Source organism: Echinops telfairi, unplaced genomic scaffold, assembly GCF_000313985.2.
Source record: "Echinops telfairi isolate 266 unplaced genomic scaffold, ASM31398v2 ScPeMD7_23;HRSCAF=83, whole genome shotgun sequence".
NCBI classification, from domain to species: domain Eukaryota; kingdom Metazoa; phylum Chordata; class Mammalia; order Afrosoricida; family Tenrecidae; genus Echinops; species Echinops telfairi.
In genome coordinates, this window is record NW_022103920.1 from 43,894,748 (window position 1) to 43,911,475 (window position 16,728).

Genomic DNA, 16,728 nt, shown 5'->3' on the forward strand with positions numbered 1-16,728 from the left:
CCCGCCCCGCCTCACTCCGCGGGCGCGTCCTCAGGTCGGAGGGCTTGGTCCCGGGCCCTGACTTGCCAGCCCCGAGACCAGTGGTTCTCAAACGGAGGGGTGCTCCCCGGGATCGTCCGGGCTGCTTGTGAAGGTCAGGATTCCCTGGGGGTATTCGACCCAGCGAACCCGCTGGGGTGGGGCCCCAGGTGTTTTTCTGCATTGTCAATAGGCAGCCAGCTGAGTCTGAAGAAGAGACCCGCCCTCTGAGAACACTGGTCTGGGCCCGCCGCTAGCGGAGAGTGACTTTCGCGACCATTAGATGTCACTCAAAGCCCAATTCTTAGCTACCGCGAGACACCCTCAGAAGTTGGATCAATTCTTCTAACCACTATCACCCTGTCCTTAATTCTTTTTAATAGTTATAACATTGTGCAAGGTCCCAGGACTAAGATAAATGATTCTAGGAAGCTTAGTTTCAACATAGATTTAGGATTTAAACTCTGTCTACCTGTGAAAAGGATTCGAGGCAATTTACAACATCAAAACGCATATAAAACAGAATAATAAAACAGAAATGAAAATACTCCCCCACCTTTTTTTTCTTTTAAAGCAACCCCTGATCGGAAGCCAAGTAGGAGGAGGGCAGCTGTGTTAGGCATCTGAGATGAATTAGTTACTGCTCTCGAGCGCTGAGGGAGCAAGACGAGGCTTTCAACTCCTGAATAGATTAAGTCTCAGAATCCCACCGTGGCAGTTCTCCCCTGTCCTCTGTGGCCTCTGTGAATTGGCAGTGAGTTTGCCTTGTTTTGGTTCTAGGTATTAACATCACCCTCCAGTTTCTGGTGGTGAAAGCAAAATTGCAACAGCAAGATCCTACACGTTGGTATTGCAACCATTCCAGGGGGCACTTCTCGTTCGTAGATTTAATCGGTTTATGGGCAGGGGCAGAGGACGGACGTGGAGGCCACACAAGTATTTGGCTCTCTCACTAGCCAAGAGATTCAGCCCCACACACCAGCCTCAGTGTACATTGTGTGTCAGAGACCCTCAGTCCATGAGTGGCAAGGGCTTCCTTTGTTAGAAGTGGAGGAATCTTATGTTGCACCTTGGATAACAATTTAGAAAGATAACAATTTAGGTGGGGGAAGAGGGCTGGAGGGCCGACAGTTCCGCCCATTTTTAGCCTATCAAATCAGTTAGAGCAAAGTACCTGGACGGTGGAAAATGCAGAGTATGTAAAGTGCTCTCTTTCCTCTTCCTGATGCCCATTATTTTCAGTGACCCCCAAAAAAAAATCTAGAAAAAATATTCAAACTCCTGGGCTAAAACCCTGCCTCTGGCATAGATGCCAGCCATGTGCTCCTGGACAGCCGCTAGACTTCTCTGAGCTTCCTTCTCCTCCTTTATCAAAGGAGGGCAAAGTGTCTACCTCCCAGAGCGAAGCTCAGGGAAATCATCTTCGCAGGACAAAGTTCCTTATGGGTAATGATGATACTTTGCACACTTTCAGGGATGCCAGTAACTTTACAGGCTGGGCTCCCCAGGAAACCACATTAACTAGCAGACTCCTTGTAGGTAAGGGTAGTAAGTGTAATAAGTCATTCTTTCACACATGATGCCATTCCCAGCTGTGGTTTTGCCGTATCTCAGGTACCCTTGATTTCCCAAGGAATATTCTGGAATCTGTAAATGCAAATGTCTCCCAGGAAAACTGGATGATGTTTCTTGGAATATGTTGACTGGGTTAAAACTTTGAAACCAAACTAAAAAGTGATATAGACTTTGGCAACTCCACCTATAGAGGAAGGTATTGTATTGTTGGAATGAGTTAAAGGTGGCCTTCAAAATGCCAACCGGATGACTAGAGGGTGGAGTTTTGTGCAACGTAACCTCTGACTTGGACCATGGTTATGATAGTTCACATTTCAATACCCATTTTTCCTACCATTACATCACATATGGTAGAATCAGTTAGCTGGACTTAAATTACTTCTGGGATAAGGGAGCAGGTTAATATTATTCGCACCATTTCCTAAAGAGGAACCGAAGCAGAGAGAGATTAAGTAACTTGACCAAGAGAGTATAAAATGGGCTGGCCAGGAGTGACATTTCGGGTTTCTTTGCTCTTTTTACTTGCTGGGAGAATTGTCTGAAGATCTCGCCTTGCAAAGGGGATCCAAGCAGGTGGAATGGAAAGGTGTAGGGGTCCCTCTTGGTCCCGGGACACGAGCTCAGCATTGAGAAGAGCATCTCGCATTCGCTTCTGAACATCTTACTTATAATGATCAACTGGAAGGACAATGGATCCTTCTTCTTAAAAGAAGATTTCTCGAGAGTTTGTTTATAGACCATGAAGTCCTTCACCATGGAAACTGAAAGTTAAAATGTCCCAGGGGCCCTCACTGATGAAGACGATTACTCAGAAATTAAGATCATAAAGTAAGATGATGGAAAAAAACCCAAACAAAACATTTATGTGTGTGGCTTAATTATGCTCCCTTTTCAGAGTAGGAATTGCCCAGATCAATACCAGACATGTGACATCGGAGTGAGGTGGGAGCCCGCAAAGTCCTGCAAAGTGACCTTGTCTTATCTCCTGCCACATCTAGGAAGAGCTCTGGGAAACATGAACCCAAGTTTTGGGGCAATCTTGACTGGCCATAACCAGAAAAATCAACCCCAATTGATCCACTTCCTTCAGACCTTGAGTTTTGTTTTGGACGTTTTCTGTGGAGGTGTGTGATCGTGTGAGGTGGTTGCTGAGGGAGAGTGTCCCACAGCATCCTTCCAGTCTGAGAGGGTCTACAAGGAATTAGAAATGGTGGAGCCACACCCAGACAGAGAAAACCAGCCAGGTGGGTTTGCTGGCATGACTGCAGCCCCTTTATTCCAACGATTCCCGCAGGCCCAATGACCGAAACCAAACTGGCTTCTACCACCTGCCTTTCCATTCAGCCCCCCCACTTCCCCATGGAGTGCTCCTGTCAACACCCCAATGCCATTGGTGCTATCAAATCCAGACACCTCTAGGTACTCATAGTAAGACTATTTTACCGCAGTCCCTTCGGTAGACTACTCCACGAAGCCAAATAGGACTCCGGGCTTCTTTAACACCTGACTCTCTTGCTTTTGATCCAATCTATCTGACAGTGCCTTCTCAATTCACCTTGTAGGCTTCTTTCTTCTGACCTCTAAAGGGCTAGATCTTCCTCCATAGTCACGTAGCTTTTATCGAACGAAAGTCCTCCCAGATGAAGACTTCCGCCCACGGAGTGCTGCTGAGCGCTGTGCTCCTTAGTCTACACTGGCCTACGTGTGTCTCAGCTTGGCTCGTTACTGGCACCTTCAATTTAACCAAAATGAAAACCTCTTTGGCTCAAGTCACCTCTGCATTCTCCTTCTTAGTTTCCCATCTTGGCGAATGGCACAGCCATTATAGAGAGTCTGCCTTGGTTTCTTCTTCTTCACCCCACAGATCCAATCCACGTATAAGTCTCACTGGTCTTTACTTCAACGTTACCTGGATTCTGTTAACTTTACCTTTACTTTCACCACTTTATTTCAAGAGACAAGGAAGACTCTGGAAAAATATAGAAATCAGCACCACTCCACCAGTGTTGTCTGCACAAGATAATCCTACTTCAGAGAAGGCCACACCATGAGCAACTTTCATAACTGTAGGGCGCTGTTCGAGGTGCCTTTGGAAAATTAATGTATTGTTCAGGAAAGAGAATTTAATGTGAACCATACCCCCCATCCCCCCACCCCCGACACCGGATTAGTATCCAGGACAACTAACCTAGTTTCCCTACCCTTGAGATGGGCCAATCAAGCTGTCATTTCTCACCTAGACGGCAACCATTATGCAGTAGTCTCTCTCCTTCTATTCTTGCCTTTCTCCAATATCTCTCCACGCAACAATCTTTGAAATTTAAATGAGGCGATGTCACTTTCCTGCCTAAAACTTTGAGTCAATTCCCACTGCTCTTTAATTAAAGCCCCCAATTATTAAAAGCAACCCAGACAGGCTCCTGTCATCTGGCCCCTGCACCCCTGTCAGCTACAATTCTCTTCATGCTCTGTGCTACGCTCAGTTCTTCTGGGTGGAGGTACCAAGCCCCACCCACTCTGTTTAGAGATGTCATTGCCGACTCTTCTCCCTTAATGGCTTTTCCCAGCTTCTCACCTGGTGGTTTCCCCCGCCCTCCCTCCATCCTTTAGGTCTCTAAATTTCACCCCAATTCACAGGGTGATACTTTGCCTGCCTCAAGAGCACCCTATTGTTTTCTTCATAGAATTCATTATTTGCAATTATATATTTACCTGCTTATTTGATAAACATCCCTCTCAAATACTAGGTTGCAAACTTTATGAGGGGAATGACCATATTGGTCTTGTTCATCCCAGCATCGACTTAATATCTGGCTGGATATTTCAAGAGCAAATCAATCTATTCCACAAATAGAAAAGGAAGCCTTAAAGCCAAATGCCTCTCTGAGGCAACGCTGGAGGGCAAAGGCCTGTCCTTTAAACGATAAGCTCTCAAAACCAAGTGTGGGTCTGTGGCTTTGATCAGTGTTAAGAAGGCCGCTGGTGGAGAGCTGGATTTGAAGTGGGAAAGGAAATTGACTAGGTTGGTGAGAAATGTGCAGAAAGAAGCAGCCAGCGACAGAGTACACTGGGAAGAGTCCTCGGCTTTCATCAGCGGCCCCTGGGATGGGGAGGGCTGGCTGGCTCCGGGGGTATGCAGCTCCCTCTCCATGATGACGCTTCTCAAAGGAGCTTCCCCCCTGGGGAGATAATAGTCTACATGCCAATGAATGTCCAGATGAACCCAGAGAGAAGGCAGACACTCAGTATCTTGGACTCTGTGGGAAAAGTTGAGTCTCCCTTCTAAGTTAGGATCAGGCTTCTTCTCCTCTCTACTACCTAGTCTAACCAGTGTGCATCTCTCCTAGAAAATAGATCAATTAATTATTCGTGATCACGTATTATTACCATATCTTCCCACAAATTATATAGTGCTGCCTTACCTTTGACTTAAAATATATACAACTCTTCGAATTATCTTGTAGAGCAAATGCACCCCTTCCGTTTCATATGCCACTGATTACATACAGACATACAGACATACATACAGACAGACAGACAGACACAAACACCTCATCTGCAGAGCTGGCGTTTCAGCAACTGGTGTCTTATGGCATATAACCTTCTAAGGGTTGGGCAACTTGGGTCAAGGGAGAGTTCCAATGAACTTGTGCTGATGGCTACAGGAGACCAGCTTGGAGGAGACCCTGCTTCCTGCTCCACACCTCTCTGGTGGCCTCAGGGCTTCCCCCGTCACAGGGTGCCATTCTGATTGGGGCAATGCTTAGCCCCAGAGGCCCTCACCACACACCTTTGTCACCTGCTGTTCTGATTGAGAAATGGGGCTCATCTGTTCTGGGGTAACAGGACAGAAACTTCCAGTGGATGTGATTGACAGAGGAAAAGCCATCATCATTCTTACTGGAGGCTCTGAAATACCATCTGTGCTCGAACCTTGGCTACAGAAGGACAGTCACCATGGCCAGGGTGTTAATTTGCGAGAATGCTAGAAATATGAACTGGAACCAGAGAACAATATTTGATTTCCTAAGAGCAGGGGTAATATTATATGTTTCAAAAATATCCCTCACTGTGCCACACTGTGGACCTGGATTGGATTAAAAATATTCATAAGAGGTATTGGAAACACTGAATCCGTTTGATACATAAGTACTTTCACTGCTTAAGTGAGTGAAATTATTCCGTAAAGAGGCCCATAGATTATGTGTTAATTCTCATAAAAACCTTTCCTGTTGCAACCTCCAGTCTGCTAGGGGTACCGAATACTGATGTGGTTGTACTGCAGTCTAGTTTATCCTCATTTAGAGCATTATAGGAAGATATCAAAAATAATTACAGGAGATCAAGGGGCAATAATGTGAAGTTATTTGGTATTCAAAAGAAACACCTTCTCGGGATTGTGTTCAAACCATTACGGTTCATTCAGAGCTGTTCAGCCTTCACCAAGGGGATTGCTTCTGTAACAAAATGTAAACAAGCAAAGTGTGAATTTAAAAATATTGACACAGATTAATTATGTTACGTTCTTCGGCTCTTTCTGACGGATTGTTTCTAGTTTGAGGCATTGTTAAGGGCCTTCAAACCTGAATTTGTTTCTCCGTTATTACCAGAGAGATGTACACTAGGTTATAAACATTAATAACATTTTTAGTTGTGACCATATATGCTTACTGTGGGTTTATATTTATTTTCATTTTAAAAGCTCAGTTGAAGCCCTGGCAGTAAGCCTGTGTGAGCTTTAGCTTGCTCCAAGACAGACCAGGTGAATGGCAGGGTTCCGTGGGGCTGTGAACAATGAACTACCACCCACTGAGCACTTTGCTTTTAAAAGGAGCTCTGGTGGTATAGTGGTTATATGTTGGGCTGCGATCCTCATGGTTCCCAGTTCAAAACTACCAGCAGCTCCCAGGGAGAAAGACTGGTGCTTTCTACTCTCGTCAGCAGTTACTGTCTCAGAAACCCACTAGGAGTTACTATGAGTCAGCAATGACTGGATGGCAAATGAGTTTCATTGGGAGTTTTTGGTGGCGTCGTGGTTACGCATTGGGCTGCTAACTGCAGCCTCGAGGTTTGAAACCACTAGCTGCTCCAAGGGAGCAAGATGGGGCTTCTTCCCCAAATAGTTTCAGTCTCAGAAACTCACAGGGGCAGTTCTACCTGTCCTACATGGTTGCTGTGAGTTGATCTCGGCTTGGTGGCAGTGAGTTTAGTTTTTTTTGTTTATCATGAATACCACCTGTAAGTAACATTGATGAAGACATTTCACACAAGGATTGTGCCAGTACACTGACAAGGCCCTGCCAGAGACTCAAGCTGGGGTCAGAAGAGGACATGGAACGAGGGCTGTCACTGCTGGTGTGAGGTGGATCTTGGCTGAAAGCAGAGGCTACCAGAAAGAGGTTTCCTTATGCTTTATTGACATTGAAATGTCGGTAGACTGGGTGAATCATAACAAACCATGGATAGATAGCCTTCTGAAGATTGGGAATTACAGAACACTTAATTATGCTCATGTGAGCATCTACATACACCAAGAGGCAGGTTTTTTTGTTTTGTTTTGTTTTTAAGAGAACAAGGGTATACATACTCATATAGGATTTAAACCCAAGAAAAGTGTGTATCATGGCTAGCCTTTCACCATACTTAAACACTTTGTATGCTGAACAAATAAGCTGAGAAGTTGGGCTATATGAAAAAGAATAAGGCATCAGGTTTGGAGGAAGACTTCGTAACAACTGTCTGCAATCTGCAGCTGACACACCCTTGCTTGGTGACAGTGAACAGGGCTGGAAGCACTTGCTGATGGAGGAGGGAAAACCAAACAAACGCTAGCATTCACTGAGCGCTGCAACACAATGCACAGAAAACAACCGGACTAATAAACATCATCATGACAAATGGAGAGAAGTTTGAACTTGTCAAGGACTTCATTGTACAATCAGTGCTCAAGGAAGAAAGCAGATGACATATTGCACTGGGCACATCTGCTGCAAAAGACCTTGGTAAGCGTTAAAGGACGATATCACTTTGAGGACTAAGGTATGCCCCGGTTTTTTCAAAGACCTCATCTTCACCAGAAAGCTGGACAACAAATAAGGAAGACTGGAGAAAAATCGATGCATATGAACCAGTTGATGCAGAAGGACATCATACTTGGTCAGCGGAAAAAAAAAGGATGACTCTCAATAAGCTGAATTGACACCGTGTCTGCAAGAACAGGCGCAAGGATAGCACAACTTTGAGGATGGCCCAGGAGGAGGTATTGTTTGCTGCAGTTGTCCATAAGGTTCCTAAGAGCCAGAACCCACTTATGGGACTTAGTAACAACAATGTAACTAATGTCTTGTGTCAACGGCTGCCCAATTTTGTTGCTTTCCTATTTTAGCAATTTTTTTCTATACTCTCTTTATTGCCAGACATACAGTACATTGTTAATTCACAAAAATATTTGGCTAGTACATTATTTATTGCTGGCATAAATGGGGAATGTTGGAGAACAAAATCATCAGTAAATGAGGAGAGGGTATATATAACAGAAAGCTGCCCCAGAAGAATTTACTTCAGAGGACAGCACTGGAGCTACAGCTCAGGGAGAGGGGCATGTCTGATCAGAGCACACGGGAACAAATGAAGGGGGAGGACAACCTAGCCCCCCAAGCCTTGAGGATGATATCCCTGCTCAGAGCACTCAACACACAGCGAGGACCATATGGCCAGCCCCACTACAGATATGACATCCCTCACTGACCCATACCCCTATGGGGAACAACACTGGAGACACAGTGTGGGAATTGCATCCAATCCGACCCCACCACGCTGAGGCACAACACTAAGGGCAAGTAACAGAATAGCAAGGGGAGCAGAGGAAGGAAGTCCTGAGAAAATACCAAAAATAGACTTTGGGGCCAGGACCTGGCACCCCATCAGATTCCACTGGAAAACACTCCTAAAGGTCAACAAACAGACCTTGAACTACTTACAGACATTTCTATTTTTTTGTCATTGGTTTTGTTGTTTTGTTTTCTTTTGTTGCTTTGTTTTGCTCTGTCTTGTTTTTTGTGCATATTAATATCTCTGCAGGTCTATCTACATAAGATAGGCGGGATAAACAATCTGGAGGAGTAAACAATGGGATGGATGGTTCTGGGACATGGGTACATGGGAGAGGGGTAGGTTGGGGAAAGGAAGTGGGACAAGGGAACAACAAGTGATCCAAAATTGTTGGCAAGGAGGGTGTAGGAGGCCTGGTAGGGCTTGATCAAGGGCAATGTAACCGAGAGGAATTACTGAAACCCAAATGAAGGCTGAGCATGATAGTGGGACAAGAGGAAAGTAAAAAGAAATAGAGGAAAGAACTAGGAGGCAAAGGACATTTATAGAGGTCTAAATACAGGCATGTACATATGTAAATATATATAGGATGATGGGGAAATAGATCTATGTGCATATATGTATAGGTTTAGTATTAAGGTAACAGATGGACATTGGGCCTCTATTCAAGTACTGCTTCAACACAAGAACACTTTGTCTGTTAAACTGGCATTCCATGATGTGCAACTTCCCAACACGATCGCTGAAGATAAATATGGCTCAATGCAATACAGTGAGGTAAAGACACGGAGAGTGGTCAGGGTGTTGCTTTGGATAGGGATGATCTCTCTGGTGAGGTGACATTATTTAACTTCAAAAATAAAAATGACAAAACTCAGTGTGGTGTATATAATTTTAAAGTGTCATATTTGGAAATGTTTTTCCTCACTTAATGGCCAATGTGTGTGTGGATCTGTGTGTACTAAGGTATTATTTCTTCCAATAACAGGTTGAGGTCAGCATCTCTGGAGTCCGTCAGATTATTCTATCTTAACAGTTGACTCAATATGTCAATATTCATAAACACCAGAAATGAGAGATAATTGACCTTGCAGTTAGCAGCCCAGTGTATAACCACTACTCCACCAAGGCTCCTGTGAGATTATTGAAAACTAGTGGAGGTCACCCAGACTGAGCTTTTAGCTTCACTACTGACGAGCTGGGTGGCTTTGGGTGAGTTAGTTTGCTTCTCTGAGTCTAAGTGCCAGACTAAAGTCCCAGCGGTTGACTGACTGAAGCCCGAAGAAGACTTGGTGCCCTCGGATTACACTATTGGGAAGAATATTAACTGGCCTACCAGAAGAGAACAGTCTTGGAAGAAGTACGGCTGGAATGCTCCTTGGAAGGGAGGTGAGATTTTTCTCTCCCGTCCTTGGGACATTTTATATCAGGAGGCTGAATCCTGGAGAAAGACGTCGTGCTTGGTGAAGGAGGTGGCCAGTGAAAAGGAGAAAGACCCTTAATAAGATGGATTGACCTAGTGGCTGCCAAGAAGGGCTCACCCCGAGCAATGTTGGTGAGGAAGAAGCAGGAGCGGGCAGGGTTTCCTTCCATCGCACATGGGGCCTCTCCGAGTCAGAACGTGAGAGCGTATGTACCACAGAGATTTGTGATGGAGATCGAAACCATCCAAACGCTTGTAACGCTTAATAAGCATTGAGCATTTGGGGGCTAATTTAATTCAGTAATCATGACTATAGTAAAACCCAGCCAGTGTGCTCTTGGCATTTACTATGAATGCAAGCACTCGGCTGGAGTCTGGCTGGGGTAGTGGGCTAGGTGTTGGACTGCGAACTTCCATGGTGAACTTCCATGGTCGAAAGCCCCAGCTGCCCTATAGGGGCAAGAAGGAGCTGTCACCTCTTGTAAAGTGTGGTATTCTCAGAAGCCCAAAGTTACCAAGTGGAGCCCATACAGCCTTAGCTTTTAGCTTCCCGACTCCTGGCGCAGTCACAGTTCTACTCCGTCTTAAAGGGGCAGGTGGGTCAGAATCGACAGCAGTGGTTTGGGTTTTATTTATTTATTTATCTGGGGTGGGGTGTGTTAAGCACTGCTAAATATTGCGCATGTATTCTGTCATTCCAATGTCACAACACACCTACTGCTGTTACTTTCCTTATGTAGACAGGGAAACTGAGCTTGTAGAAGTTGAGTTGCTCATCCAGGGATTGCCTCCTTCCCCTCTCTTTAGCTTTTAGGCAACATTTATCTAAAGTTCCTGAGAGGAGTCCAAAGGGCTCCCTTCTTATCTATCCCGAGAAGGTGGTAAAAGCAGAGCTCTGGCCACAGAGAAGGATGAACAGTTACAGACCCGGGGAGAAGTGCTGTCTGGATAATCCACCTGTGCAGGCCTTGCATCCAGCAGGCAGCCAGGTAGATAGATAGAGCTGCCTCAAAGCAAGCAGGGCCCGTAGCCAACTTGCAGCCTTGAGTCTTTCATGGTGACTACCCTTCAGGATTGGCTCCACCCAGGGGCCTCCCTCGCTGCCTTATCCACAGTGGTTAATTTCTAGGTCAGCTTCTTCTGTGCGTCTTTCACAAGGTGTCTTCCCATTTAGTTGTGTGTGTTATTTTATTTTTAAGTGTGTCTCTCTTCCTAGAAGGTGCATTCTTGGTCAGTCAGGAGCTCGGGCTGTGCTGTGCTGGGCTGTGATCAAAGGCCTCTCTCTGAGCTCCGTGGCCAAGCGTTTGCTAAGTCCTTAGCTCCTGGTGCTCGTCCTTTCCCCTATCAGGCAGCCGAGGATGCTGAAAAATTGTACTTTCTACCCGTGGGGTTGTGAAAGCCTCTTGCAGCTTCGTTGCATGAGTACCAAAGATCTGAGCCCTCTTCCCTGTTCCTGCTCTAGCTCTCAAGGTGTGTGTAGGCGGGAAGGGATCAGGAGTGACAGGAGTCCGAGGCAAACAGCCTCTTGAAGGCAGACGGTAGCCCGAAGCTGCTCTCTAGGCCAGGGTGGCGGTGGTGGTGGTGGTGACCATAAAAGGGAGAGCTTTGGCTGGCTTCCTATAAAGGCTGCCTATGCATTTTTTATTTCTGTACACAGCTTCAGGCTTTCCTAGAAATAAATCGATTGGTATCAATTTCTATAGCATGTAGGGCTCATAATGATAGCTGATTTCAAGTGGGTTTCATTTCATTTTAGCAGGAGATAAGGCTGTCTTTCAGCAGAGCCAGTCCTTTAGCAATATATTGAACTGAAAAGAAATGCTGGTCACACCATTTACCTCTCATTGTATAGCGCTTGGGAGAAAGATGAGGCATTCTGCTCCCATAAAGAGTCGGTCTTGGGAACCTACGGGAGCAGTGCTTCCCTGTCCTATTGGGTTGCTCGCTATGGGTCAGAATCCACTCGATGACACTGAGTTTGGTGTGAGTTTTTGGCAGAGAGCTTATGTGGACCTCAGGTGTTGCAGGTTGAGGCACATGTAGAGAAATCGAGTGGGCCAGCACCCCCTTCTGAGAGCCCGAGTGCAGCACGCTAGGTGAGAGTTCGGGCAATGGACGTAGGGCGGATGGGCAATGGCACAGACTAGGGCTGCCTCCTCGAGCTGCCTCCCTTACTGCCCTATCTACAGTGGCCATGGTCTGGGAGTCTGTGCCCTCTCACAGCAGAGCCTACAATTGTGGAGGAGGGGGGGGACGTAATTCTTTCTCTCTTTTTGCGGGGATGGGTTGTCAATGCATCTTCCTTACAAGAAGATCAGTTCTGTCAGAGGGGGATTGTGATCTGTCTTCTTCACGGTTACTACCTTTGTGCCTAACACGGTGCAGGGTACATACAAACCAATCCAAACTCCCTGCCAATGAGCCCGTCCGACCCGTCACCATCTTACAGGGCAGGGTAGAACTGCCGCTATGAGTTTTTGAGACTGTGAATCTGTATGGGAGTGGAGAATCTCATCTGTTTCCTGCGATGTGGCTGGTGGTTTCAAACTGCTGACCTTGTGGTTAGCAGTACGGTGTGTACCCGACTATGCCAGCAGCACTCATCAGGTCCATACAAATTGCTCAATAAATATGAAGTGAATGAAGCATGAATGAGTTGGGCAGAAATCACTCATGCCCCTCGCTTGAAAGTGGAACAGCAGCCCACCTTAGTAATTTAGAGAAATGTGGGGAGACCTGGCATCCTTGGAGTACACAGATCTGCCTCAGGAGATGCAGAAGTGGGAGGAGCCTGGTGGTGTAGCCTTGCACATGGCTTTGCTAACAGCCAGGTCAGAGGTTGGAAACCATCAGTAGAGAGGTGAGTCTCTCTACTCCTGGAGAAATTTTATAGTCTTGGAAACCTGAAGGGGGAAGTTCTACTCTGTCCTGTAGGGTCACGAGGAGGTGGAGTTGACCTGATGGCCATGTTTGGTTTTGTTTGGATGCTTCAGTGTGTACTTGTCTATTAAAAGTGTTGCCGCGGAGTCAATTCGGCACGTGGTGGCTCCAGAGGACAGAGTAGTAGAACTGCCGCACGGGGTTTCTAAGGCTGTCGATCTTTAGGGGAAGCTGACTGCCACTTGCTTCTCTAGAGGTGTGGGTGTTCTAACCAAAGAGCCTGTGGTTCGCAGCTGGGCTCTTAACTACTGCACCACCTGAGCTCCTATATATCAGTGTGTATACATATATGTCCGTATACATGCATGCACGTATATATTATATATACATACTAATATACTACACACATATATAACATATACATGTTATATATAATATACATATTATATATGTGCTTCAAAAAGTTCATGGGAAAATTCCATAATCTCTAAATTCCAACACTCTCCACCCCCCCACCCCCGGTACCTTTTGAAGGTAAATGGCATCACTTGGGGTTATACCACTTATTCAGTTAAATAAATTTAAGTTTTGTAAATTCATATTACACATTGTGTATAATTTGTAGTAAAGGAATTAGTATGGATTGTTAACACCTACACTCTTCATCGCGTGTTCCCAGCATTTGAGCATCACCTAGGAGCTTCTTAGAATGGCAGCACCTCCTTCCCTCCCCGCCACCCCCCCCCCCCCCCCCCCCCCCCACTGCATCAGAACCTGCATTCTAAACAAAAACTCCCGGAATTCATGACACATACATGCATACATTGACATTGAGGATCTGGGTTCTAAAACTTATTAAGAATCTGGCCTGTGAAATCAGGTGGTGATCTATAGGGGCAAACAGAAAATAAAAAACAACTCCCACCCCCACTGTTGAGCTTATTTTCTAGTGAGACCAACCCAAACTGAACTCACTGCCATACTGACTCACAGCGACCCTATAGGATAGGGTAGGGTAGGTAGGATAGGGTAGAGCTGCCCCCGAGACTTTAACTGTTCATGGGAGTAGAATGCCCTGTCTTTCTCCCATATAGGCAGCAGTTGAACTAAACTGAGAAACGACGTTGCAGCTTTGACCAGGGCATAGAAGGAGGAAGGATCATTCCAGGCAGAACGAGAATTTCTCCATATTGGTTTGGTTATGTTGGTGAGCATTTTAACAGCGTAAGTCTTGCTGTGTTACAGGCATAGCCAGCTCGGTAGAAGCTTCCAGAATTTCATTCAGGGCAGAACAATAGCATCTCTTGACCGTCTCAGGTATGTTTGGAGGGAGGGTATCTGAATGGCATGTTAACAGAGTGCTTTCAGAATTTTTTTTCCAAATGATCCTACTTGATAAGGCATATTCACTTTTTCTAAGACTTTAAAAAATGAGTAAATCATTAGCTGTTGTTACAAAGAACAAGTTGGAGCCTATTTGCCTACACGTCGAGTGGGACCCTGTGGCTCCTCCGGGTTCCTCTCTTGCAGGGCAACAGCTGGAAGGGAGAAAGAGCGTGCTGAGAAAACCGTGCTTCCCTCCACTTTAGATGCGATCAGTGATGGGAAAAACAAGTGGCCCGATATCTCACAATGAAATGAATGGATCCAATAAGTCAGTGCCTACAGGTGCTAGCGGGGGTCTGGCGGTGGGGACCAAAGACGAACGATACCAGGTTTCTGCCTGCCAGGGGGTGAGGACACAGAGAAGGCACGCTTTAATCAATTGCCCCAGTGCTCTAGGTCAATCAGCGAAAAGTCTTGCTCTTTTTCAGCTGGAAGATTAAACCTCCCATCGCAAGATGTCCTTAGTCACTGACCCTTAACAGTGTGGATAATCGTTCCTTTCCTCCGAGCAGGTTGGTTTTATTCTGTGGGCTCCAGAGCAGAAAGGAAAACCATTTGAGGAGCTTCATCTTCTGTTGAATGTGCTTGGCGCGTTGGCACTAAAGAGGCCATAAATCATAATAAATGGAAATATTCGCCCATGGCGTGATCTGATTGAGTCGTTTAAACAATCACTTTGTGTTGACAAAGGGTACAGTGATTATGCCAGAGAAATTCAAAGGTGCTTGGAATAAATGATCTGGAGCAATCGTTTGAAAAATGTCGGGGCTTCTTCCAGGGCAATAGACTGCCTTCCTTGTGGCTGCTCAGCCTTGAAGTCGACAAGCCCTGGGCTGCGTCAGGAAGGGGGTTGCTAATTCTTCGGCCTTATCCCTGGGGAGGGGACTACTGCTCAGCTGCCACCGGAGACTCACCCTCCTGGTCTGCAGGTCGCAGAGACTAGCCTTGCAGCCTGCGGATGCCCCTCTGCAGGGGGGGCGGGGGCGCTCCCAGCACAGCCGCAGCCCTTCTCTCCGACAGCAGGCGTCCCTGGGGACCAGGAAGCCCAGATGTGACGTTCCCGCCCTCGGGGCGCCCCTCCCGGGCTTGTGGGTGAGCGGGCTTGTGGGTGAGCGACAGCCAGGGATGCGTTTTCCAAGGTGCTGGGAGAGCAAGCGGTTTCCCAGGGACCTACCCAGCTGGGCGGAGCCCGAGTGGTCGCCTGGGACTGCAAACGACAAGGCCTGCAGTTCGAAACAACCTGCCCTCCAGCAGGCGGCCCACACGGCCGTCCTGTCCTGGAAACCCAAAGGGGGGCAGTTCTCCCCTGTCCCACAGGGTCACTCTGAGTCGGACTCGACCCAGGGCAACGTTGCAATGCCTGGTCTTTGGCACCCTTTGCTCAGAGCCTGCGAGGAAGAGGAGAGGAAGCCCAGGGGCCGCAGGAGCGTCCCTCTCGGCCTGGTCCCCTGGTTGGTCTCCCGCTCCCAGCTGCTCCCCAGTCTCTCGATCTCCTCTGCACCCTGAGTCCACGCAGAACCTTGGGTTTCTGCAAGAGCAGGGCCCCGGCAGGCGGGGTTGCACTCCCTCGCCCTGCGTGGGCTCCTAGTTGCCCAGAGGAAGGACAGACAGCGTACAGGTGCCAACCGCCGTGGCCAAGGCGGCCGAGCTTTACGGACCGAGCCGGCCACAGCTTTCTCCTCCAGCAGCGAGAGGTTGGAATGGCTGACCTCGCAGGTTCGAAGCTCCCTGTTCCCAAGCGCTTGGTAACAGGAGTCACTCTATTTCCACTCAAGACTTCTAAAAGCGCTTTGTTATTGTGGTGGCCAAGTCAGCCCCAGCACGGCCAACCCCCGACCCCTCAGCCCCTCCAGCCACCCCACCCGTGTGTTGCACAGTAGAATCTGCCGTGAAGATTCCCTGGCTGTCCTCTCAAAGAGGATCCGTGGGGGTCACAGATGTTTAAGCAGTTGGAACCCACCCAGAGGCACCTGCAAGACGGGACGAGCCAGCCCTCCTTTGGAGGAATTGTCCTCTGCCCACCCAGAGTCGCCTCGACTCGAATCACCACGAGGATCACAATGCTCTTTCCATTAGCACACACACGCCAGGGCTTTTCGGCCACTGACACCCCACCCCCCACCCCATCCACACAGCCTGCAATTAATGGCCTGTTTTTACATCACTCATTCCAGTTGGACCCAGCAAGGACGGATGACTCCCCTAAAACAAAGAACTGCTCAGATTAGGGGCCCCTTGGTTTAAACCCCTTAGATGCTCTAAAGCAGTGGTTCTCAACCTGTGGGTCGCGACCCCCTTGGGGGTCAAACGACCCTTTCACAGGGGTCGCCTGATTCATAACAGTAGCCAAATGGCAGTGATGAAGTAGCAACGGAATAATTTTATGGTTGGGGAGGTCACCACAACATGAGGGACTGTATTAAAAGCTCGCGGCCTTAGGAAGGTTGAGAACTGCTCTAAAGGCTAACTGTGAATCAGAATCAACTCAATGGTAGTGGGTGTGGGTGGGGCCTTTGCGAGCTCTTTCGGGGCATCACCTGTCCCAGGGCACTACTTAATTGCCTGTATCTAGGGGAGCCCTGGGAGCGCAGTAGTTAAGCGCTTGGCTGCTAAGC

At 47.3% G+C, this 16,728-nt stretch overlaps 1 protein-coding gene across 1 annotated transcript in view; it reads right to left on the reverse strand.

Annotated features, from left to right (window-relative positions):
* Positions 1-27: 27 nt before the first annotated feature.
* The window catches only part of MAGI2 (membrane associated guanylate kinase, WW and PDZ domain containing 2), a 1,552,529-nt gene continuing 1,535,828 nt past the window's right edge, over positions 28-16,728 (reverse strand). The window contains exon 23 of the mRNA XM_013004634.2: positions 28-671. Coding sequence (XP_012860088.2) covers positions 522-671 — 150 coding nt within the window. The 3' untranslated portion in view covers positions 28-521. The remainder of the gene's footprint in view (positions 672-16,728) is intronic.